The sequence below is a fragment of the Alosa sapidissima genome, chromosome 1, assembly GCF_018492685.1.
Source record: "Alosa sapidissima isolate fAloSap1 chromosome 1, fAloSap1.pri, whole genome shotgun sequence".
Lineage (NCBI taxonomy): Eukaryota > Metazoa > Chordata > Actinopteri > Clupeiformes > Clupeidae > Alosa > Alosa sapidissima.
In genome coordinates, this window is record NC_055957.1 from 30,926,009 (window position 1) to 30,952,080 (window position 26,072).

At 46.2% G+C, this 26,072-nt stretch overlaps 1 protein-coding gene across 8 annotated transcripts in view; it reads left to right on the top strand.

Annotated features, from left to right (window-relative positions):
* Positions 1-26,072, top strand: part of lrba (LPS responsive beige-like anchor protein) — a 197,891-nt gene that overhangs the window by 124,192 nt on the left and 47,627 nt on the right. For all 8 annotated transcript variants that reach the window (XM_042065961.1, XM_042066115.1, XM_042066185.1 and 5 more), the window contains 6 exons: positions 8,438-8,555; positions 8,876-8,978; positions 10,408-10,523; positions 10,953-11,065; positions 21,443-21,583; positions 23,334-23,453. In XM_042065961.1, the coding sequence (XP_041921895.1) occupies positions 8,438-8,555; positions 8,876-8,978; positions 10,408-10,523; positions 10,953-11,065; positions 21,443-21,583; positions 23,334-23,453 (711 nt within the window). The remainder of the gene's footprint in view (positions 1-8,437; positions 8,556-8,875; positions 8,979-10,407; positions 10,524-10,952; positions 11,066-21,442; positions 21,584-23,333; positions 23,454-26,072) is intronic.

Sequence of the window (26,072 nt, forward strand, 5' to 3'; positions counted from 1 at the left end):
TATATAAGAGAGTGTACTCTGTGTTTTTGATCTCCTCCAAGGATCGGGTTTCAGGTGAATAAGGGTCAGAGAGGGACATCTTCACCATTAATGTTAACCTGATTGAGTTGTCTTGGACTAGATGGACAGATGAATGCTTCCTCAGTGCTATACATGTGTAATTCATCCAATTGACAGCACAGTCATCACTTTGCTATTTGCTTTCTTAGCTCTTTTCTCTGGTGAAACAGAGATGCATATCATTTAGATCAGTCATATCGTAACATTCTGTTTATTGGGTTCCCTTTATTCTGGAGATCGGCTGTCCATCTCATGGTTGGTGCATGATGTAAGATGTAAGATGAGCTGTGTAAAGAGGGGGACGCAGACTGGCCCAGCCGAGGGTTGTTATTGATGTCAGCTGCTGTAGGGAGACCATTGCCGTGATGATAATCACACACTTTTTTAAAAGTATTTTTTCCCCTCCTCTCAATTTCACTCTCACTGAAGATAACATTTCTGCAGAACTGTCCTCCTTCATGCTCTCCTGAGTGAGTCTTTCATAGCAGGGCCATATGTTTGTGACCGAGTGAGGAGCGTCCTCCCCCGCTCTCAGTGGGTCTTGTGAGTGAGTGACTGGTGCACCCCGGCACAGCACGTGCAGGCTGATCGATGGAGCTGCTTGGTTGTGGATGCCAGGGCTGCTGCTGTCTCTGTGTGTTACCCTCAGTGCAGCCAGTCTGCTCATCAGAGCCATCACTTTCCTCACTACATGTTAGTTTCGCTGGCCATTAGGAGTAGATGAGGAAGCTTCAGTCTTTTAACTTGGCTTTCATCATGATGTCTGAAATAGATCATGTAGTTTTGATTAGTTATTACCCCTTGACATGAAATATTCAGTCATATTTCTTGGCTTGAATGTTTTAAAAATGTGTTTTGCATGTTTGTATTGGTTCTGTCCAAGATTGTTTCTTCACTCACTCAGTGTTGTTATAGTAAATTGTTGCTGTAGAAATGACATGTCTTTGGGGACTCCATGTGGATAGTGGACTGTGGCTTTCATTGGCAACTCTGAGATTAAAACCTCTGTGTGTGATGTCAGTGCCGTCAGACGTAGACTTGCAACACCTATAAATTCCATAACTCTGTGCAAACAGGATGACATTTTGTTCAGTGTCTGTGGTTTGACAAGGCAAATTGTGTCCGATTGAGCTTCTTCCCCTCCCGCCCTCCCCCCAGATTCGGCTTGGAACTCAGAACATACTTAGGCAACCGCTCAGCCTGTTAGTCATTATTGTTGTGTGTGTGCTTATGTGTGTGTACGTGTGAGGGTCTGTGTGTGTATGTAGTTTCACACTGTGACCACAAGACTTTGAAATGTGATATTTGTTTTTTTACCTTCAAGTGGGACACCATTTCTGCCTCCCCACTGCCAGTCTGAGTAATTCGTGGAGGACTCTGAAACTACTAAACCTGTCAGATGATTTGATCAAGGGTTTAAATACCAACGGCATTCCCTCATGCTCCTCTATAGCATGTGACCACCACCCTGCAGCACTAGCATCTCTATCTGCACATTGGTCACTGCTCCATGGGGAATTTGTGCTCAAAATCTCATATATTTCCACTGGGTTGCCACTTGAATGTCTACTCAGTGTGTTGCTAGATTCTCCTCTTAGTAGTTGTTTACAACTCCCAGGAACATTTTAACTAAGGACCCTCAAGTGTTTTTTGAGAACGAGATCCCCCTTTAAAACTCTGTATCTCCCAAACAGTGACCACATTCCACCTCACCCCTCCTCCCCTCTGCCCCTCTTTCAATCCAATTAATGACTTGACAAAAGGAGGATTATGGAAGGTTCACTTCAGCATTACTTGAAGGCTAGTGTGGTGAGGGGGGCCCAAAGCCTGTCCACAGGGAAAAGCACAGCGACTGGAAAAGCACTGGTTTGGACCGTAAACCTGTGTGAAGTTTGCCACTGTTTCAGTGTACTGGCCTGAGTGGACAAAGCTTTGGGCTCTTGAGATCTGCTAAGCACCCAATGGGTTCGGCTGTCGCATCAATTTTCTCTGCACCTCTCACTGTGTACGGCACGCTCACAGCCCCTTTTCTCTCTAGCCAGCTGAGGACGGGGAACTTTTGTTGGATCCTTCAGCAAATCGCCCCAAGTATGTCCCTTGTTGAGATTCTGGATACATTATTTAAAGCTTTTCGCTCAGGTCAACAATTGCGGTGCTTCTACCTGGCAGGTCTATAGTGCCACGTAGCTCGAGTCCACAGCATGTGATGAAGGCCCCTCTGATGGAAGAAAGTCCCCAGTCCAGTCAATTCAGAGGCATTACTAACTGGGCATTCTACTGTGGTGGCCATCATAAACAGTTCCTCTGCATGAAGCCAAAAGACTTTGAGAGAGAGAGTGTGTGTATCTTGGCTGATTTGCGTACGTCCACTGAATTTCACGCTCCCCTTCTCTGCACTTATGTCACCTTTATCCCTCCTTTTCTTTTTCGTCCTTCTTTGGTGACCAGCTCTGCCCTCTGTGACCCCAAGGTTAAAGCATCCTAAATCTCCTTCCAGGGGTTTGAGTCAGGGCTCCAGCAGGAAAGGGACAAGAGGGGGACTTCCTCACCTCCAGCTCTCCTGATCCCTATCTCACCGGGGTCTTTTTAAATCACTTCTCTTTAGGCCAAAGCACCAGTTGTCAGGTCCTTTTTGGAGTGTTGTGGTGATGTAGTCACTACTCCATATGAACATGTTTTGCTCTGTTTTGTGGCTCTGTGCGTTTCTGCTGGTGTTCTCCTAGTTTGCCATATTGTGACCTATGCAGTCTTGCTAGAGCCTTGGGTTGGCCTGCTAACTCTAACAGAAAGGCTAAATGTCTAATGAGTCAATGCGTTAAAGGCTTCACTTCTCCTCCAATTAACCCCTCGGGGTTGCCGGCATTTTTCTAAATCCACACAAGATCTTTCCCTTTCTCTGTCCCTCTTTCACCCTCTCTTTCTTGTTTTGTTGGCACTTTAAAAGGCTAAGCTGCAGGCATCAGTGCAGGGGGAGAAAGGGAAAAGACTAACCAGTTGGCAAACACAGGCCAGAGGGGAACAAAAAGGCTTAATCCCCATCAGGGCTAAACTCAGACTAAATGCCCGCAATGAGCCCTTTTCAAAGAGGCCTTTTTGCTTCAGCAGATCCCTCCAACCACAGCACGTCCCATGTCTCTGGTGGGGGTAAATACCCAGGAGTGGGTCTGCGTAACTTTTCTTAACGCCAAACGCAAACCGGTCCTGTTTATTTTCTTGTTCCAGCTCACACTCCAGCAAGCACTCACATGTGTTTACTCTGCCGTGTGTGTAGTTTGTTTTACTTCACAAGGCCGATAGAGCTCAGTGTTTGACAATAGCAAAGGAGTTAACCCACTACAAGACCATAGAACAATTGTATCTATCAATCATATGTCAATGACATTGGAGATTTTATAGATTTATGAAAAGAGTGAGACGAGACCGCTTTTAATATTCTCTCCATAGGGGGGGCCTCTTGGTTGATGATGGTGTTTGATGACTTGTAGATCTAAGCAGAAAGAGAGAGTTCATGTGTTTCCGTGATCTGCGGATCCTCTGACCGCCGCTCTCACTGTGGGGGCACATTCTTCTCTTCTCAGAGGATCACTGGTCAGCTCACCCCCTGGCCCCATCTGCGTCTCTACTCCACCACATATCACATTCTTGTATCAAACTGTTTTTTCTGCCCTCACCCGCTCTCAAAAACACCAGGGGCAGAACAAAAGAAAAAGGGAAGAGAATGTGACACTTTCTTTCTCTCTTTTTTCCACCATCGTAGCCTTCTCCTGGTATCACTCAAGCACAAAAGCAAATCCGCCCTAATTGGCTCCAGAGTGCTGCAGGAGAGCGGTGGTGCCTTGTGCAGGGAGGCCAGCGAGCTCTGCCATTGGTGCAGATTCTCGTTAGGCGGCGGATCTATCCACCCCTTGTTAGTCTGATGAACTCATAGGGTGATGGGGGGCTGACATGTTGTTGGGAGAGAGAGAGATGGAAGTTGTTGCTAAGGGGGGAGGGGGGGGTGGGTGGTGATGCCAGAGCCCTGAGCCATCATGGGTGCCAGCCGCAGTGCGCGTTCAAACATCAGATCACATTAGTTGTCGATACTGGCGAACTCGTGCACGGAGACATGCCAGAGGGTCCTCGTATTTGTCCTACCTCATTTGACTTCATACACACTGGAGCAATGCACTGTGTTCATCATGTCATGATTTGTCCAGCACATTAGTCCTTCACCCAGGCTATGCGAGTCCATAGCTTCACATGCAAATATACACCGTAAACAAAGTGATTGGTCATTTGAGCCATGCTTTAACAAGGCTGCTTCATCAATGCTGTGTTTAATAAGCACACTCTCGCATTACACTGTGGGGGTGTGCCTGTGATGTGGTGTGTATGTAACATATGGCTTAGGCTAGATAGGGTCTGGCTTTCGCCAAGCTTCAATACGGCCCCTGTCTCAGTCTGAGAAGACACACCTGCAGACGTGATGAATGAATACCCAGGCGTACATGCACAAATATTGTCACACTGACACCTACATAGACACCTATGGGTGAGCACACACCAACATACAGACAAACATGTACTGGATATACACACACGCATAACAGACACAGAGGGGGCAGTGTTTAGAGCTTGCAATAGGTTGGGTGTGTGTGTGTGCGTGTGTGTGTGGGGTTGTTGTGTATAAAGGGCTCTTTGGGAAATCAGGCCAGGTTTTTTGGCCCTGAGAAAAAGAAATGCTTCCCACTCCCACCCCCTTAACAATTTTTATTTGCCTATGAATTCTATCAAGTTGTGCACTATTCCCACTGGCTCAGGGGCCGTAGTGATGTTGATTGATCACCCCTCTTCCTCCTGCTCATTAATTTCATCACCTTATCGCCCACAACACTTCATCTGACCAAAAGGTAATAATAACAGCCTCATCCATTATCCTTTAACTCTGTTAGCCATGCGGAAACACTTAATAACAGCATACAAATTGAACTTCAATCACCTCCTTTTTCTCTCACAAGATGCCAGGGCATATTCAACCTCTGCCGCCCAAACAGGCAGACCAAGCCGTGCTATTTTCTCCTCCTCCCCATCTCTTTTCAGCACCCTGTGGTGGATAGCAGGCGGTGGAGAGTAAGGGGTGTAGCAGTGTGTATGCAGCTTTACATGCAGGTTAATAAGAGGTGGAGGCTTTAAAAAAAGAGGTGATTCTCTTTCTCTCTCTCTCTGTCTTTCTCTTCCTCTCTCTCACTTGCTTTCATTTTTTTCTTTTTTTCTGGAGAAGCTTATCAGCCTCAGAACACAAGGACTCCTTATGCCCAGCAGAGAATGGCAACCCCAGACTCATTTATCTTACTGTGTGAGCGCTGTTTCCAGATAGGGTTTTTTTTGGCTGGTGTGCGCTTGTCTGTCTGGGGTTATTTCCAATTAAACAACTTTCAAGTGTGTAGTTAGTTAAAACACTCTTATATTGCAACAGCAAGAATGTTCTAAAAGTGGTCATGTTTAGTGACTATTGCACCATATGTTAAACTGTGTGTGTGTGGAGAAGAGAATACAGAGATGTGGGGGATGGGGTGGGGTGGGCTCCTTCATCTGTCTCCCCCGGTGAAGTGTTTTTTTTTTTTCTGTGACAGAGACAAATGACATCACTCAGAAATGAACATGAACTCTCTCTCTCTCTCTCTCTCTCTCTCTCTCTCTCTCTCTCTCTCTCTCTCTCTCTCTCTCTCTCTCTCTCGCTCATGTTCTCACTTTCCCCATTTCAGCCACTGGCCTTTGTTGTTTGCTTCGCCTCAGACTCTTGGCTTTGAAATGAGACCTGGAATCAAATCAATCCCGAATCAATATAAAAGCTGCGACCCATGTGACATCAACCGAGACTATCGGATTTATTTTCCTTTGAAGCTGAAAAATTAGCAGCAGCAAAACTTGTTGGGGAATAATTTACCAAAAGGGCTGTTCATACGTAAAATGACCTCAGCATTTCCTGCCATTATTACAGTCGTACTTTCATTTTAGCCACATTTAGAAACATTGTACCATGAAGTCTCCTGAGATGGAAAGCAGGGAAATTGTAACTATTAAACTAAACATCATGACTAGTGTATCCCACCATAGTGCGGTCTCTTCCCGAGGCCAGTGTGTGGATGTAAGCCGATGCTGCATTAATTCTGTGTGTGCTCCATCATGGGGAGCATGGGGCGTGTCCAGTTCATCAGGCCTGAGGGCAGCATCTGGCCGTGATCACGCACACCTGCAACCATCTGGGGCTTCAGATGCACACTGTCTAGAGCTGGCCTCAACACGGCACTCACTCTCATTACCAGACATGAAGACTAGCCCTGGCAGCTTTAGCAAACAGACCTAGAGATGAGCGGGACGTCTCCACTGGACTTGTTGACCGCATTCTCGGGCTTGTGTCCTGTCCTGTCCTGTCCTGTCCTGTCCTGTCCTGTCCTGTCCTCACCTCCCCATCCTGACAGCGCATGTGACACCGGGGCCAGTTCTTTATGCCCACCGTCACACAGCCGCACACACCTCCCAATCCATCACTGGCCGGCAGCCCAAGTGGGAGTGCGTCAGATCTCACCATAACTCTACATCAGACAATAATGCTGTTGCCACAGCCATTTGTCCTGCTGGCGTTTCTGTGATGTGGGGGGTGGGATGAGGATGGTTCTCCAGCCTGTAGGGACATTTGATTTCACCCTCTTGTTGTCTGAGAGCCTTTTTCATCTGCAAGGAAAAAACACAGAACAAGTGGGAGTAATTCACAAGGCCCAGAGGTTCACCCAGTGCATTGGTCCAGCACAAATGAGATATCACACGGCCAGACTTGTCATAGCCACCCTCTCAATGCTGGAGAAGACCACAAACACATCCATTTAGCCCTCAGCCCCCCTCAGAGAAGACTTGTCACGTAGACAGGCGTGGAAAGATGGAAAGTCTACCTCTAACACATCTTCTGTGTTTGGTGGTTCATGTTTGAGAGAGAGAGAGAGTCTGTCATGCTCTGTTGAGTATATGGGTCATGGGTGTAAGTGTGTATTAGAGAGTGTGTTAACACAGCTTAGAGAGGGTTAATTGTATCAGAGGCCTGAGGTGGAAAGAGTAATAAAGCAGACAAGCTTATGAATGCAAAAGGTCCAGAGGTGTCTGGACTAGATCAGACAGATAGACAGCCATCACAGGCATTTACACTGCTTTATTATCTCTCACAATGGCACAAATATATTTCTTTACGTGATTTGGGGATGAGGTTGCCATGGTAACTGGCTGCTAGAAGCTGGTACCTCTGTCTCGGGTCCCGTCAGTCGGTAGATGATGCCGCTTGGGTAGCCGGACAGACCACTGCCTAATCCACAATTAATTGAACTCCAGAGACTTTGAAGTGAGGTGGCGGAGCAGGCAGGATCCCAACGCGCCTCGGCAGAGGGGCCCCAGCTGCTGAGCAGCTCTCCTGCCACCCCTTAATGAGCATTTGGAAGTTTAGCGTTAGCTGCGGCTGCATTAGAGTGTTTGTGATTAATTTGGCCTTTCCCCCATCAGTAGCCTACTGGTCTTTTTCTCCTCTCCTCTCCTCTCCTCTTCTCCCCTGCCACCCTCAGCAAGTACACGGTACAACCACAGAAACAGGCAGTGGAAAAAAGAGAGAAAAAAATGAAACAAAGCAGCCAAGAACTAAAGATTGGATTAGCATGAGTGTGTGAGAGAGAGGCTTATGGAAGAGGTGAAGTTAAAGCCAAGCGTGTGTGTGTGTGTGTGTGTTAGCGTGTGTTAGGAGGTCTGACAGCCATCAGGACGTGTTACTTTGACAACTGAGGCTCCGCTGAGAAATTAGGCACTGCTCATCTCAAGGCTTTTGCCTTTTTTCCATTGTTTAGTGTCAGCTGACAAAATGCTACTTAACCTCCTGCTCGCACTGCCGAGCAGGGATTTCTCTCATTTGCACTGGCTCCCCACACAGAGCAGGACTCCATTCACTAGCTATCCAGATTATTCATCATTAAAAGGGCCTGGTTTTGAAAATGTTAAAATCACTCTTGGCCTTGTACAAAGGCTTATCTCTCAATCTCTTGAAGTATTGTCATATTGACATAAAGTATCGCAGAGACAACTATGACAATGAAGCCCCAAGGATATCAAGTTGTTATTTTTCCCACCTCAAAACTACTGATTGGCTTTTAGTGAAGTGAACAGCAGCCCTCCCCCTTCTTTCTCTGAGGGCCTGAATGAGGCTCATTTCCTCTGTAAACGAATCTCTTTTTCATGGGAGAGCTGATCAATAACTCACATTAATCCTGCTGCTGGCAACCAGCCGTTGCTCTGGGTGATAAATGAAAGTGACCGTGTACTGGTCTCACTGCCCCTTGGGCTTCTCTGCTGTGCTCTGGTGCAGATCCTGACCTACACCGAGGGGCTTCATGGGAAATGGCTGTTCACAGAGATCCGGGCCATCTTCTCCCGGCGCTACCTCCTGCAGAACACGGCGCTGGAGCTCTTCATGGCCAACAGGAGTAAGAGTGCCATTACTTACCTCTGGAGTGCCAACACAACCCCATCCTGTTACTGTTTGCCATCTTTTGTTTAGCTTCTGTTTGTAGATGAGCAAAATGGAGTGCATTTAAAAAAGATTTGAGAGAGTAAACACCATACAGACACTACATGTGTTTTACCATGTTTTACAATACACATCCCCCCCCCCCCCCCCTTTCAATCCCAGTAGTTTGTGCCTCCCACTGTTCTGTCTATCTGTTCAGTCAATAGGATTCCTATTGTATAAACTGCCAGCCAGACCGTTCACCATATTCAGTTGTGTTTGCTTTGCCCCCTGCAGCTGCGGTAATGTTCAACTTCCCAGACACGGCCACGGTAAAGAAGGTGGTGCATTGTCTGCCACGTGCGGGCGTGGGCACTAACTTTGGCCTCCCACAGACAAGGTGAGTTTCTCAGAACAGGTCTACACACACTTTTCATTTGCTCTCATGCTCTCATCACCGGCACTTTCTTACCATGCCGTTATTTCACCAAGGAAAATAATGATCTCATTTGTAATAGACTTTAGTTGATTTCAGAATGTCCACAGATGCGGGTTTTAGAATGAAACGTTGCCCTGTCTGTTTCACATTGAGGGCACTCTCAAACCTCCTCTCTCTCTCTCTCTCTCTCTCTCTCTCTCTCTCTCTCTCTCTCTCTCTCTCTCTCTCTCTCTCTCTCTCTCTCTCTCTCTCTCTCTCTCTCTCTCGCGCGCACACATGCGCACACACATAGTCTCACACACAGTCTCACACACACACACACACACACACACGTCTGTGGTGTAACGCAGCCTAATTACTTTCACACAAACACAATTGCACTCATTTATTTGTGTCAGTGCTGTAGAAATAAACAGTGGGCTGTAGAGAGGCAGCCTCAGGGCAGGGGAACCCCACAGTGCTCCGCTCCGCTCCGCTCAGCTCTGCGCAGCGCTGGCCTGGACTGCTCAGATGGAAAGAGAGTGGAGCAACGTTGGCATATCTGCCTTCCCTAGCAGTGGCTGAGGCTCCAGAGCACAGCCATATAGCGCTGCACATGTTTAATCATGGCCACTCTACACATACATTGTGATTCTTTGACTTCCTGCAGAGGTGCCGTAGCTCTGTGTGATTGTGTGTGTACTGTATGTGGGGCTATTAATCAGTGTGGAGAACTGGGCAGCCCCCAGCCTCTGAGGCCCGTGAACACCTGTCCAGCCCAGCGGAGGCAACAGTACTTGCTGTGTGACAGAGCTCGACTCAACTCCGCCCGGGCGCTCTATTCCCTCGCAGTGCATGGGCACGGGCTGGCATGGGAGGCATTCACTGAGGCCTAATGAGTCTAATCTCCCAGGCTGACATTGATGAATTCCTTCATTTGGCTTTGTTTTAATTGCGTTGTGGGTCGTTTGTTTTGCCATCCGTTGTTAGTAGGGGGCAGGGGGGTGACAGTTTATGCATTCAGCAGGGGTTCCCACATGGCTGTATGATGAATGGATCAATTCCTGCTCACATCACAACTGGTGATCCACTATCTGAGATACCAGATCAAGTACAGAAAGAGGAAATCTGCTCTCCCTGATTTTGTTTATCTTCATGATGGCAATGTCTTATGTCATTTAAGTGTATATCAGATAGATATATCATTGGTGCCATTGGTGAAAGGAAGCTGAGTGAATAAAGAATGATTTAAAGAATGTCTTTGTTTAATAATTTACTTTTTCATTAATATTTTGTACCATAAGATGTCCAGTCTTATTATAACTGTTTAATGTATTACATAACATATTGGCCATGAATATGTTGGAAACTAGTTACACCACAAGCTTTGCTTGTGCTTTTTTTTGCACAGGCGGATCTCCCTGGCGAGCCCAAAGCAGCTGTACAAGGCCTCTAGCATGACTCAGCGCTGGCAACGGAGGGAGATCTCCAACTTCGAGTACCTCATGTTCCTCAACACTATATCTGGTGAGTACCTCATGTTCCTCAACATTATCTCTGGGGAGTACCTCATGTTCCTCAACATTATCTCTGGGGAGTACCTCATGTTCCTCAACACTATATCTGGTGAGTACCTCATGAAAAATAATAGAAGAAGCTGAAGAAGCATACACCAGCTAAATATGATAATATTGCCATTAAAGAGCCTGTGTATTCAATGCAGCTTCTCCAGAAGTAATACAAGGGAGTGCAGTCCAAAGCTAGGTGGTTTGCATGCTAACTTTAGGGGATATCAGGACAACACAGAGCATAGGCCTTTATGGCGTTACATAACAATGGTTATTCACATTCTCATTCTGTTGTTCTTTCTCATCATTTCTGAATGGTGGTAGAGAACAAAAATAAATGCCATTATGCCTATCTCATTGTGCATTGTCCTTCACCTCTGTCTTCAAGGTCGCACGTTCAACGACCTGAACCAGTACCCTGTTTTCCCCTGGGTCATCACAAACTATGAGTCTGAGGAGCTGGACCTCACGCTGCCTAGCAACTTCAGAGACCTGTCCAAGGTAATGACAAATCCACTTGTTCTCGCCCATTAGTTCTCTCACTGATGAGGATATTGATGGGATTGGAATGGAAATTGATTTAGCCCAAAACTGAAGTAAATAGTGTTTCTTTACCATGGCTTTCTATCAAGCGCCCCATTAGCACAAGCTTGCTTTGCCCTATCCATCTCAAGCCCCCAAAGAGACTTGCTCTTGTTTTTCAAACCTAGAGTGTCTGATGTTTTGAGTTGTCCTGGGCAGTTGTGCAGACGTGCTGAGCTTTTGGCTGCGGAGGGACTCTGAGGCGTGTGACGCTGATGAGTGTCAGAGGGAGCACGCAGGGGAAAGGGCCTCACAGCTGGGAGCGCAGTGCTCCAAACACGGACATCAAATAAATGCGCAGATTGGCTGCTGGGCTCAGATCAATAATTCCCAGAATCCTCCTCCTCCAGCTGAAGGTGGCCAAAGCTGCAACTTCACAAGATAGCATATCTCCCTGCTGCTGTAAAGACTGCCAGCCTTTATTAGACTTCATTGTCTTGGAGTGGAGAGTTGGGAGTGGGGGACTGGCCTAGTCCATGTGTCAGGCCCAACTCTCCCTCTTCAACATGCTGTCCTGACTTGGCTCGCCGCTGTCCACCCCCGTCGTGCGTCTCTGCTGCGTCCTCTCTGAGTCTGGGAGCAGGGAGGCGAGGAGGCGTTTGGCAGGGCTGTTTCTCCACAGCCCCAGGCGCTGATAGAACTTCACTGGTTCTGACAGTCAGAGAGACTCCCCCCACTTCAGGCTCTCGCTCCTTCTGTTGCGTCGGCTTTACTTACTCTCTGTCTGGATCTGTCCTGCAGTCTCTTTTTTTCTCCCTCTCACTTCTTTTCCTACATCCTTTCATTTCTCTTTCCTCTGTTTATGTCTCCCCTCTTTTTCCCCTCTAGTCTTTGTTTGTGTACGTGTTAGTAGAGGCACTCTGCTGTCTGAGTGCTTGATTTGGGGTGGCTGAAATCTGACACCCCCTGTAGTTTGCTCATCAGATCCAGTAGCTCATGTCTCGGAAAAATATTTCAAATCATCCCACTGTGTTTCTCTAGCCTGGGTATACTCACATGAACCTTTGGCAAATTTGGGATTTGCTCTGCTGGTCCGTCTGGCAAGGAGGCCATTGAAGCCCATTTTCAATGTCCCTAAAACACAGGCAAGCAAATACAATTGCTAATCCGAGATTGCTGCACTTTTGAAACAATTTGGTAAGAGTTTAATGCACCAATTTAAGTTTCATTTCACTGCTAGTTACGCCCCTGCTGAAAGTCGTAAGTCAATTAACCTTTTCCACTCTCAATTACAGTTGAGAAGGTCTGCGTGCTAACCAGGATAGTGTCTCTCCTTTCCACTCTTTTTTATTTTTTATTTCCCTCTCTCCCTGTCTCTCACACACACACACACACACACATATACACACACACACATATACACATACACACATATACACATGACACTCTCCTCCCCCACCCTGATTGGCTGACCAAAGTCCCTGAGGAGCCAATTAGTGACCTCTTCGTTGAGAAGCTTGCTGTTTGCTGCGTAGTGGGACTGGCAGCCCGGCTGCTAACAGGAACCCTGTAAACCTCACCCTCTGTCTCTTAGTTCTCATCTCAATAGCATGCCACTGTTTTTAGATCTGCGCTGACACAAACAGGCATTCGGTTGGACAGGCTGGGTGTAGTGTACAGAGTGCATGGACTATCAGTTACACCGGCTAGGCATTTGACAGAAGACAAAATGTAGTCTGTCTAGATAAAGAGTTTACTTATAGAGACCAAATGGAAACAATCCAAAAAAGATCAATGAATGCATGTACCACCCAACAACATCTCTGTTTTGGCCAGAAGAACTTTGATCAAAAGACTCCTAAGAAATTGTTCATATTATCAGGTAGTCGAGAAAGTGTCTTAATGGGATTTAAGTGACTTAACTTTGACTGATGCTGTCAGTTTACTTTGATGTGGATCTAGTTGAGAATCAGAGGCCAAGTTCTGCATTCCACTGCAGATATCCATCAGAAGGCTTTTTTGGGGACTTTCATCATGTCAGGGAACTAGCGCACCTCCTCCAAAAGAATGCAATCTGTGACTTATGCTTGAGATGGAGCAAGGAGCCAGAACAATAGCTGTGGTCCAAAGGGTGTGTTGGAAAGCTTTCCTGGTCCCTGTACATTCATGTTAGTCCACATCCTAGGGAGGATGGAGGATTACCCCTGGAGTGGAGTGATGGAGGGGAGCGTCCACCACTCCCCTAAAATGGCCGAATAAATCTGAGGCTAAGAGCTCAAGGAAAACAAAGGGCCACAGTGCTAATGGACATCGGCTACCTGCAAGGGCAGCACGTTAGGGGGCTGCAGGGTGTCAGTGCAGGACGGATGGCGGTGGCGTCTCGTCGTGGGCGTCTTTCATTCCGACTGGAATGCGTGGTGATTTAGAGCAGAGAGAAGGGGAGGCTGCCTGTCTCTCCTGGGCTCTGGGGAGAGTTCAGCCAGCTAGTCATCAGCGCACGCAGACCCAGCGTAATACACAGGACTCCTCAACACATTCGCTCTAATGAGGAAATCTCATCTTGACAAACTCAGACCCACAATTATTGTTGGAACGTTTTACATTTTATTACAGATGAGCAGCTGGAGGATTTTTTGCTTATGTACAGTATACTGTATTATTTTAACGGGTTTATAAGAGCTGGGAGGCACATCTCCCAGAAGGTATTAAAGTTGTGGTGGTGAACCCAACATTCAGCTGCATGTATTCTTGGGTGTGCATATCTGGGTCTGATATTGGCATGGGCTGCAAGGTTCAAACATGGCAACAAACACTGTTGTTGTTAACCTGCCCCACCCCCTGGCTTTCTTTTTTCTCCCCCCGCACCTCTCTCTCTCCCTCCCTCGGTAGAGTTTTGACAGCTCGGCCTCTGTGTTCAGTCAAGCTTTCACACCCGAGGGAAGGAACTAAGACTGAAGACTGAGCGTGAGGGATGGAGAGAGAGAGAGAGAGGGCAGAGGGAGGGAGGGAGAGAGGGCAGAGAGAGAGAGAGAAAGAGGGCAGAGCGCTTTTTTGTCCTCCCCCACCTCAATCCCTTCCCTCTTTCAAGAGCGAATGAGCAAATCTCAGCAATCTTTATCACAGCTGTTTTATTCACGCTGTTGACACGAGCGATATCAATGTCTGACCAGTGGAGCGTGCCAGAGCGCCTTGTCTGCAAAGGCTGGCCACTGTATAATTCACGCCTTGTTTCTCTCCCTCCCACTCTCTACCCCCCCCCCCCTCTCTCTCTCCGTCTCTCTCTCTGTTTCTCTCTCTCTCTCTCTCCCTCCTTCTCTCACATGTTTACCTCTCTCCCTTGCATTGATAGAAGGAGGTCATCTGAGACCTTTCACATTGAGTGGTAAAATTGCTGTGGATGCAGTGTCACACATGCACACATAGACAATGTAATGGGGTTGGCTAGTGGTGTGTTCGTTTGTGTGTGTGTGGCGGCAGCTCAGCATGAATTTATGTCCCCTTTTGTCCATGTGGTTTTGACCCCCCTGGCTGTCTTATCATAAACTCTAACCCTGCACTGACAAAGAGGACTGGGCAAGATAACTGCACAGGCTTGGTCAACTGAACCAGATGTCCGCTATGTCGTTACGCGACCCAGCGAGCTGTGCGCTACTGTTGGTCCTGCTTGTTAACTTATATTTTCCCTCCTTATGTTTGACCTTTGACCCGGGGAGCGGATGCGCTGGGTGTTGTGTGGGATATGAGTTAGTTGGACCAGTGGCAGGTGAAATGGTAGCTACGGAGTTGCTCTGTACTGAACTGGAATAAAAGGTTAAAGTTATATAAACGTAGTGTTTATTGAATCTAACATTGGTAGCAGAGGATGGCTGCTAGTTACAAAGTTCCGCCGAAGTTTGACGAGACCCGGCCATACGAAAGTTGGAAAAATGAAATCAACGTCTGGACGCGGGTTACAGAACTCGACGAAAAGAAACATGCACTCGCTGTCGCCTTGGGGCTCCAAGGAAGAGCCCGGGAAACAGCCATGGAAATACCCGCAGCTGACTTGGACAGTGATACCGGTATGAATACGTTGTTAGCAAAACTAGATAGTGTGTTCCTAAAGGAGGAAAAAGACCGCGCATATGAAGCGTATTCCCATTTTGATAGCATTACAAAAGACAGTTCTTTGTCCATGTCGGACTATATAATTGACTTTGAGCAACGATATAACCGGATGAAAAAGTACCACATGACGTTACCCGATGCTGTGTTAGCATTTAAGCTCTTGGACACGGCTTGTCTGGATGTGAAAAACAGGCAACTTGCACTGACAGCGTGCACGGACTTAAAGTTCGCCGACATGAAGTCAGCACTTCAGAGGATTTTCGGAGGAAAAACGCCAGGCACGTCAAACGGAATACAAGTAAACCAGCAGGACGTGGCGTTCTTTACAGAGCAAAGAAAGCAAGGACGAGGACAACGGTACACGTTACAGACTGGACAACAGAGGCAGCCTTTACCAGGTACCAATCCACTGGATAAATTCGGTAAGAGATCAAGATGCGCCATCTGTCAGAGCACGTTTCATTGGGCTAAGGATTGTCCTCATAAGAAGAGTGAACATGTAAAGCTAACTGAAGAAGAAAATGTTGAGGAATGTAACATCACACTGTTTACAAAAGCCTCCATGTCTGACTCAGAAATCTTCTTGGTTGAATCCCTGGGGTCAGCTATTATTGACACTGCTTGTACTCGTACTGTATGTGGGGAGAAATGGCTGGAAAACTATGTGAAAGACCTCAGCACAGACCAAGTGAACAAGATGCTGCAAACTGAAATCCCCAGTTGCAGGCCATTTCGATTCGGAGATGGAAACTTAGTATATTCCACCAGAAAAGTGAAACTGCCTGCCAAAATAGGGCAGACAAAATGTCATGTTGAAGCTGAAGTGGTCAAAGCTGATATCCCACTGCTGCTGAGCAAAACATCTTTGAAGAAAGCAGGAACCATTTTGGACATGGAAAACGACCGAGCTGTGATGTTCAGACAACCTGTGCCTCTTGAATTCACTAGCTCTGGCCACTACTGTGTAGACATTAGAGACAAATATCCTAAAAAAGGTGAGATTGAAGATGAAGTCCTTACTGTGACAGAAAACATGTCCACTGATGAGAAACACAAAGTTCTCCTGAAGCTTCACAAACAGTTTGGCCATGCTTCTGCAGATCGTCTACAAAGGCTCATTCGTAGTGCAGGAAATGAGGATAAAGAATGTATTACTATTTTGCAACAAATAGTACAGGACTGTGACATATGCAAGAGGTACAGCAAGACAAAACCAAAGCCTGCTGCAGGTTTGCCCTTGGCCTCAGAGTATAATGAAACGGTAGCAGTGGACCTGCATGAGTTGGAACCAGGCGTATGGTACCTCCATATCATCGACCATTTCACGCGTTTCAGTGCTGGAAACATTGTGAAAACAAAGAAATCCTGTGAAATCGTCAACTCCTTCATTCACACATGGATAAGTGTACATGGCCCCCCACGGAGACTATACAGTGACAACGGTGGAGAATTCAATAATGAGGAAATCAGAGACATGGCAGAAAACTTCAACATTGAGACAAGAACAACAGCAGGATACAGTCCCTGGAGCAACGGCCTTCTGGAGAGGCACAATCAGACACTCACCGAAATCATCCAAAAAGTGAAACGGGAAAATGGATGTGACTGGCACACAGCTCTTGACTGGGCCCTTATGGCCAAGAACAGTATGCTTAGTGTTCATGGTTATAGCCCACATCAACTAGTATTTGGACAGAATCCTAACCTCCCCTCTGTATTAGTTGATAAGCTACCTGCCTTAGAGGGTACCACTGTAAGTGCTAGGGTAGGAGAACACATATCAGCTTTGCATGCTTCCAGGAAAGCATTCACTGAAGCCGAATGCTCAGAGAGAATTAGGAGGGCACTTCGCAAGCAGCTTAGACCTACAGATGACAAATATGTGACAGGGGACAGAGTATATTACAAACGAGCAGACTGCACTGAGTGGAAGGGACCAGGGGTGGTTATTGGTCAGGATGGAGCTGTTGTATTTGTAAGACATGGTGGTATTCTTGTTCGAGTGCATCACTCTAGGCTTTGTAAGGTGAACACACAGGAGCAGGACAAGCAGATTGCACAAGATGATGCTAACAGAAAAGCAGAAAGTGAGGAAGGCATGACAAACACTGCAGTAGACAGCTCAGATAGTGATCAGGATACTGACGATGAACAGGAGAACATCAGTGACATGGATGTGAATACAGGAGAAGTGTTGCACCCACCCATGACACAAACTAATGTGACACAAACTGACACAGAACACAGGGCCTGTGGTAACCCTGCCCCTTTTGCAGGTGTAAAGTTAAGAACAGGTCAGACTGTAACATTTGTGAGTAGAGATGATGGCATTCAACATACAGCCAGAGTTTTAGGCAGAGCAGGAAAAGTCACAGGAAAGAACAAAAACTGGTATAACCTACAGCATCTTGAACCTAATGGCTGTGAGGGACAAAAGGAGTCAGTTGATATGTCACATGTTGATAGTCTTAACATTGAGTCAGAAGACAGGGAGGTTGATGTACTCATAACAAAAGACATTTCATTTGATGTAGCAAAACAAGAAGAAATTAAGAATTGGCACAATAATGATGTGTTTGAGGAGGTTGAAAATGCAGGCCAAAAATGTGTCTCCACCAGATGGGTCTGTAGTCTCAAGGAAACTCCCAAGGGTATTGTGCCTAAAGCACGACTAGTAGCCAGGGGTTTTGAAGAGCTTAATATGCAAGAGTTACAGAAAGATTCTCCAACTTGTGCCTCAGAATCTCTTAGGCTATTGTTATCAGTAATCTGTCAAAACCAGTGGCAAGTTCATTCTATGGACATCAAATCTGCATTCTTGCAGGGCATGGAGCTCTCCAGGGATATTTATATCCGGCCCCCTCCTGAGGCAGGCAGTGAAAATGTAATATGGAAACTAAAGAAATGTGTATATGGTCTTGCTGATGCATCTCTATACTGGTATAACAAAGTCAAAGAAATCATGCTGGGCACAGGTGGTAAAATGTCGCAGGTGGATCCAGCCGTCTTTTTTTGGTTAGACAAGCAGTTTAAGGTTACTGGAGTACTTGCATGCCATGTAGATGATTTTCTTTGGGCAGGCTCGCAAGATTTTTCAACAAATGTGATTCCCCTACTGAAGTCTGCATTCCATGTAGGGCGCGAGGAGCATGAGCATTTCTGCTATGTAGGGATGGATTTTGCTACTGTTAATGGTGTAGTTCAGGTACATCAGCACAGTTACATTGAGAATTTACAACCTCTTCACATGCAACCAACACGTGCTATACTGAGGGATGCCCCCCTTAATGACACTGAGAAAGAGCAGCTTAGGTCAAAAATAGGACAGATCCTATGGGTTGCCAAGCAGACCAGACCAGATGTTATGTTTGACTCATGTAGTTTAGCATCTAATATCAAAAATGCTACGGTGCAGTCTATGCATGAGGTAAATAAAATCATCCGTAAGCTGAAGTCAGAAAGGGTGACCCTCAAGTTTCAGCATTTAGGAGACAATGATGTTCTCAACCTGGTTGTTTTCAGTGATGCTTCTCTTGGTAATCTTCCAGATGGTGGTACACAGGGGGGGACATTGATAGTTCTTATGGGAGAAAGAGGGAAGTTTTCTCCTCTCTGTTGGCAATCCAAGAGAATTAGACGTGTTGTACGAAGCACTCTTGCAGGAGAAACACTTGCTATGTCAGATGGTATAGACAATGCTATTTTTCTTGCAACTCTTATGTCTGAGCTCACCACTGGTAATGCTGAACTGAATGCTCCTTCACTGGTCTGTGTGACTGACAATCGATCTCTGTTCGATGCCCTTAAGTCAACTAAACAGGTCACAGAGAAGAGACTCAGGTTGGACATAAGCAGCATTAAGGAGCTTATACAAAGCAAGAAAATCAAAGAGATGCTCTGGTCTGACACAAAAGGCCAACTCGCTGACTGTCTCACCAAAAAGGGAGCATCGGCTCTGGTGCTTTTGAAAGCTCTAAGTGAAGGACTGTGGAATCTGTGGTGAAAACTTTGTTTGCGTTAATATGTTCATATTTTGTCAAACTTACTCTGAATGTATCAGGATGTCTTTTTTTGTTTTATAGTCATTGGATGGCTTTGTATGTTTATTTGAAATCTTGACAGGTATTACTTTTACATTGTTTTATTATTTCACATAAAAAGGATAGGGAGATTGTTAACTTATATTTTCCCTCCTTATGTTTGACCTTTGACCCGGGGAGCGGATGCGCTGGGTGTTGTGTGGGATATGAGTTAGTTGGACCAGTGGCAGGTGAAATGGTAGCTACGGAGTTGCTCTGTACTGAACTGGAATAAAAGGTTAAAGTTATATAAACGTAGTGTTTATTGAATCTAACACTGCTCATTTGCATTATCCAGCAGATGATGGCCAGACACCGTTTGTTAGAGGGTCATACACAAAATGATGGGCTTGTATTGAGCACCAATGGGACCTTTCAGTGGTAAAGGAGAAAGCTAATGGAGTATTGATTTGGAGATGAAGTACATATGTTATCTGTGCTTCTCTTGTACTCCACACCATTCCATTGTATTTGCAGAAGATTAATGTAAACTTTTCTATTAAGTCCAGTGGGATTGATAGCCATTTTTGTCTGAGGTAAGTGTATGCCATGAACATGAATGCATGACTTGTATAATTGACTTGTATCATATATTTGTATATAATTAGAGGGCTTTTAAACCTGACAAACTCAACCTGAAGCCATGATGTATTTAGTTTGCTCAGATGCACACTATCTGTGTTTTGAAGTAGATATTGTTTTGTGTTTTGGAGGGTATGTGTGTGAGTCAACCTACCTTTCAGCTTTCCCACCACTCTCTGAATGTGTGTGTGTGTGTGTGTGTGTGGGTGTGGGTGTGTGTGGGTGGGTGGGTGTGTGTGTGTGTGAGTGCGTGTGTGTGTGTGTGTGTGTGTGTGTGTGCCATTTTGTCTTTCCTTTTGTCTGTGGTGTAATTATAAACACAGAGGCTGCTCATTTATTTCACCTGTCATCAAAGAAATATTCATGCACGCTGCCAGAACATATTAGGCCAATATGCTACATCTGCTTCATCACTCTCTCTCTCTCTTACACACACACACACACACACACACACACACACACACACACACACACACACACACACAGACAGAGGCATGTTCACCCACACACATGCTTCATCACTAGCCTACCAGGGACAACCCTGATGTACGGCATTGTCAAACCATGCCATTGTGTGAGCGTCTCTTCACTAGTGTGTCCTCCTCTCCCGTAATTTACAGTGGTAAACACACACACACACACACACACACACACACACACACACACGTGGATATGGGCTTTTTATTCAGCTCTCCCTTTTCTTTTTTTAATGAGGCCAGTGTTATTATGGCAATAAATCAGTCTAATCGCATGATGTATAATTCAAGGTGTGTTCCTAGTACCGTCGCCATGAGAAAGCCAGTAGTGTGTCACTGTCAGCTGCCCGCTGGGTGTAAAAGCTATAACTGCCCCCCCCTCTCTCTCACACACTTGTGCACCTGCTTTAAGGATCAATATTAGGGCGTTAGTTCGGATGTAGCCTCTCATGCCACAGCTATGATATGAGGGCCAAGCCATCGATTGCTCTCCTGCCTACTCTCATTTTAAAACAGCCCATCATCCCATTACCATTGATCTGGTGCGTGTGTGTGTGTGTGTGTTTCATTACATTTCTAGGCATTCGAGGGATCTGTCTGTGTATGTGTGTGTTTTTGCACGAGGGGAGGGGTAGCTTGAAGTCATTGGTGTGGTAATAAAAATTGAACTGGATAAAATTGAGCTCTATAAATGAGTATTTAAATAATGGCCTGTATCGGTTTTCCAGGAGATCAATGGAGAATGAATGCAGCGTGCCCATTTCTCCCTGACTCCTGCGCAGTGCTCTTGAGTAACACTCACAAATTCATAAAAGCCCTGGCCTCTTATTGATGCACCCAGCTACTTTCATGGCAAGCCATTCCTCTTTCCCCCAACAGATTAGCTGCAGGGGGCTCCTTTTCAGAGCAGTAAAATGCAGACTGTTTGAATGGATTGATCTTCAAAAAACATCATCCAATATTCATAGGGAGCAGTCAGCGGGGTTTGTACAGGCCTTAGCTCGGCTGTTGGGCTGCTGCTAGTCTGGTAGCATGACTGGGGACAGAGAGCCTGTTAGCATGACTGGGGACAGAGAGCCTGTTCATTCAGATATCTTGTGTTTCTTTTCCAGCCAATTGGAGCCCTAAACCCGAAGAGAGCAGCCTTCTTCTCTGACCGCTATGAATCATGGGAAGACGATCAGGTTCCAAAGTTTCACTATGGCACCCATTACTCCACCTCCAGCTTCACACAGATGTGGCTGCTGCGAATCGTAAGTCCTCACGCATGTTACACATTCAGAAAAACACACACCAGAGATCAACACTGATGACAGCCACAGACCTAACAAGCAGAACAGGAAATCTGTTCTGCCTGCCATACACACCAGTAACACTAGAAGCATTGATATGAAAAAATATTTTCTTGTAGTGCTACAACCTTTACATAAAGTTAATATTTCCCCCCATCAGAATGCAAACCTATGGGATTTGTAGCCATAATGCCTTTGTGTATTGAAATGCTTGATAATCAGGTCTGAGTTGCTGGTGCTTGGACAATAGGCTGGGATATTTATGGAAAGTGATTCATGATTTGTAGTGCAACACATTGAAGCTAATTGTTGTTTATAGTTGGACCGGAGTTCACAGTGAGGCAAGCTGATTTATGTGGAGCTGAAATATAGGCCAGGTGTGTCACGAGAGCAACATAAGGAGACGCTGCACCACGCTAACGTATGCATGGTGCAGCGTCTCCTTATGTTGCTCTCGTGCCTCTTCCTCATCCTCATCCTCTCCTGTGCTAAACGGCTTAACACAAACACTCTTCACTTTGATCTTAAACTGGCCATGAATTTTATAGTATCATCCATCATTCATTTTAGCATACCACACAATGTAATGTTTGATTTCATTTTAGTCAAGTCAAGTCAGTTTTATTTGTATAGCGCATTTAACATGCACAGAGTGCAACCCAAAGCACTCCACATATAAGACATTGTCATTGACACATAACAAAAGACAATAGCGGACGGAGCGGCGTAGTCGCCAGCGTACCAGTGACACCAAAACATGACAAATACATATAAAAAAATAACTTTTAATACATTTTAGTTTAGAGTTTAGTATAATTCATTGTGACAGACCTCAGTTCTACTTAATGCTTGTAACTCAAGTGCAGGCTTGCAACTGTGAATACAATGAATATTCGTTAGGTCTCCAGGCCATCTATGCTTTTGTGCTGGAACTGTGTCAGTGCTTCACTCGGACCAACCGCTCCCTCCTGGGCAGTGCATTGGTCCAGCAGCAGCATTATGGGGCCTATTTGAGCTCAGGTCTGACATGAGCAGTCATTCAGTTGTTAGAGGGGCGCCAGTCAACTGGGGCAAGGTATAGAGCAGGCTGGATCTATCACAAAGAAGGAAGTTTTAACTATCAAACCACTAAAGGCAAATTAGCCCAGTCCATCGTGGAGGGGGTTAGGGTTGGGGGTACAGAGCTGCTGTTTTTCGTTCAGACTAATGGTGGTACCCACTGGGGTGCTGTTGTTTTGAAAACAAAAGCTATTGATCTCGACAAACAAGATTAGAGTCAATTAGAAAGGGACTAATAACACTGTTGTATGGGCACATTGCTGGGTTAATGACCACTTTGGTTAGTTATTGTTACTACTCAAAGTTATTTTTAGTCTTTTATTTTTCAGACAGAGGAAATCTGTCTGTGTTGTTCCACATGAAAGCAGTCCATTTGTACCCCATTTGATATACCCAAGTGTTTTTATCAACATCATGACTTAGACAATTAAGACCATTTGAAACATGAGGTTTAGCATTATTGGACAGACAAGGAGAAGCAGATTCAATCACCATTTTTCATAGCAGGTCTTTTCTGCAAGATTGATAAATGGCCAATTTGGCCAAGTAATGGAAACAAGAAAAGAGGACACATTGAAGTGGCTTTTGACTTTCGCTCTTTCTCTCTCTCTCTCTCTTAATTTGGGTTTCTCTCTTCCTCTTTTCGTTCCAGGAGCCATTCACAACTTTCTTCCTCAACTTCCAAGGAGGGAAGTTTGACCATGCAGACCGAACGTTCTCCTCAGTGTCCAGGGCCTGGAGGAACTGCCAGAGAGACACCTCTGATGTCAAGGTGGGTAGTTTAGCCCTCAGTGTGCTCATACCCATCTTCCTCTCACAGATCAAATAATCTCTCTGTTCAGATCTCCAGCACATAGCCCTCCATTTACTTGAGTCTCATTCTGACAGTAATTTATGTGCTGTCAGTCAGGCTTACCAGCCATACTTGGCAGCATGAAGTCAAATATATGATAAGCAATCTCTCACTCACACACACACACAACAAAAAGAGACTCATGGTGGTTACGTATTACGTTCCTGACTTCCTCCTGAGTACTGGGGCCCATGGTACTCTGCTCTCCTCTGGCTTGTCGTGCACATCAGAACACAAGCCCCCCTAATGAACACCGGGCTCCTCTCCACCGGTGCTCATGTGAGCGCTGCTCCCTCCTGCCCTGGACAGTCACCTCGCCTTGAACCCTTTCTCCTTTGCTCGCTCATTCGCTCCATACCTCCTCTTTCCACTTGTGGCTCCCATGGGCCCTGCAAAGCATTCACCCTTTCCTCTTTAACAAGTGTCCAGCCCTCTTAAAATATTCATTAGCACGGCCCAGCCCCACTGTGGCCCCTGCTGCAGGATAGAGAGGGGGGGGGGGGGGATAGAGAGGGAGAGAGGGGGATAGAGGGAGAGGGAGCGAGAGAGAGAGAGAGGGAGAGAGAAGGATAGAAAGAAAGAGAGAAAGAGTTCTTGTGTGGGGGCTTCCCTGGGTGCTTGATTGCATCGGGCCGATGCTGTGTAACATGTGGCTCGAATTACAGCCAGCAGTTGATTGCAAAGAACCCTCCGAGAGTTTGGGCCCAGTCCCAATCTGAGCCTGTCATGGTGGATCAGCAGGACTGCCACCACTCCACTCAAGACACCAGCAGCTCACCCTAACCCACTTCCTGGTGCTGACCCCCACCCTACCTCCACCCGCCTCTCAACTCTCTGATTGCAGCAGAGCGGAGCAGAGCACAGGGGGACCTCATACATTCATGCTTCTCTCCAGTATCTAGTTTGACATGTATCCATTACCCTTCCGTAAGCTGAAAATGCTCCAGTGTTGCAGTGACCTTTCCTGAGAGCTGTGCACTGAACTGCCTGCAGCTCAAAAAAAGAGGAGAAATCCAGACTCTTGTTGCACACACATCAGTAGTTGTGCAGCTATTTCAACTTTTCAGTTGGGTCCTTTGTTTAGATTTTGTAACCCCAAATAGTCTGTTGGGTTATGAAATCAGTATACAGAAGGTACAGATAGTAGGTCTATAGAAGGTACAGATAGTAGGAATATAGAAGGCTTGTGCACTATGGCTGTTTTCTCTTTTGGGTGAGAGAACTATTAGACAAAATCTCCATTCTGTCCACCGCCAGCCCATTTCCACCTCCGGCCTCTCCTATAACCTACTACTGCATCATCACCTTGTTTAATGTCAGCAGTGTGAGTTGCTGTTGGGTTTCATTAAATCATGGAGTTTAGGACCTTTGTAAGTGTATCCACACATTACTATGGTGTGAGATAGAGAATAGAGATGGTATGGTGCTTTAAGGATATGTGTGTGTGTGTGTGTGTGTGTGTGTGTGTGTGTGTGTGTATTTAAGTATGTTGGGACTTGGTGAAGGGCAGGGGGGGCCATAAGATCAGTGACCCATAGCAGAACAGGATTGTGGATCACAGGTTCTGCCCTCTGACCAGCCACTCAGGGGCCACTGCCTCTAACAGCACCCCCATGTCTCCCCCTCTCCCCCTCCAGTCCCCTGTTATTTCCCCCCTGCCTTTTAAGTGGCCCCGGGGTCCTCAACCTCTGAATCAGGGCCGCCAAATTTACGCCAGACTGGCCGTCTGAACCCGGGGCACCATGTGCCATCGTAAAATCCTGACCTCTCTGTTTGAATGAGAGAGGGAGAGGGGTGGGTGAGGAGGAGGAGGAGGAGGAGGAGGTGGAGGGCTTGTTGAAAACTTGTACTGTTTGTTTGCTCTGTTAATTAGCAACTCTCACTGCGGTGCAGCAGGCCAGTGGAACATGGCCGCCGCCCCAGGGCTGAGGAGCTGGGCACTCAGCTGCCTGCTCTCACCTCAACACTCCCACCAGCAGCACAGCCGTCAAGCCCCGGCATTCCCTCCCAAATGAGAAACTATCTCAAATCCAGTGCAGCACGATTTGGCAAGCATGATTGGCAAGCATGAGTTCACTTTTTGATTAACTCTTGTTATATTGCCAAGTGATGAAGAGAAATGTCTATCATGTCTGTAGAGGTCGGCCATCCTTTGAAAACAGGAAAATAGTTACAGATTTCTATGGGAGAGGGTGAGAGCCTATGGAAAGTTGTGTCTTTGGCGATTGTGACACTCCAGTGTCAGCCCGTGGATGAGTGTTTTCTCAGTGGCCCCTGCACAGTAGGCACGAGTCCAGCCTTGTTGGCCACTTTTTGGCTGATTCAACTTGTTGCATGGGAGCCCGTCAGTGAGAAAGATTACTATACTAGCTGGCTGTTCAGATTGTCTTCCTCTTGCCAAGACGTGCAGTAGTCATCCCCTACAGAGATGCAGTCCTGTTAGTTTATTGCATCTGGGTGATTGGACTGATGATGTGGTTTCTCCTTATTTCGACCTTATTTTTTTTGCCTCTGCTTCTACCTTTATTCTTCCACAAC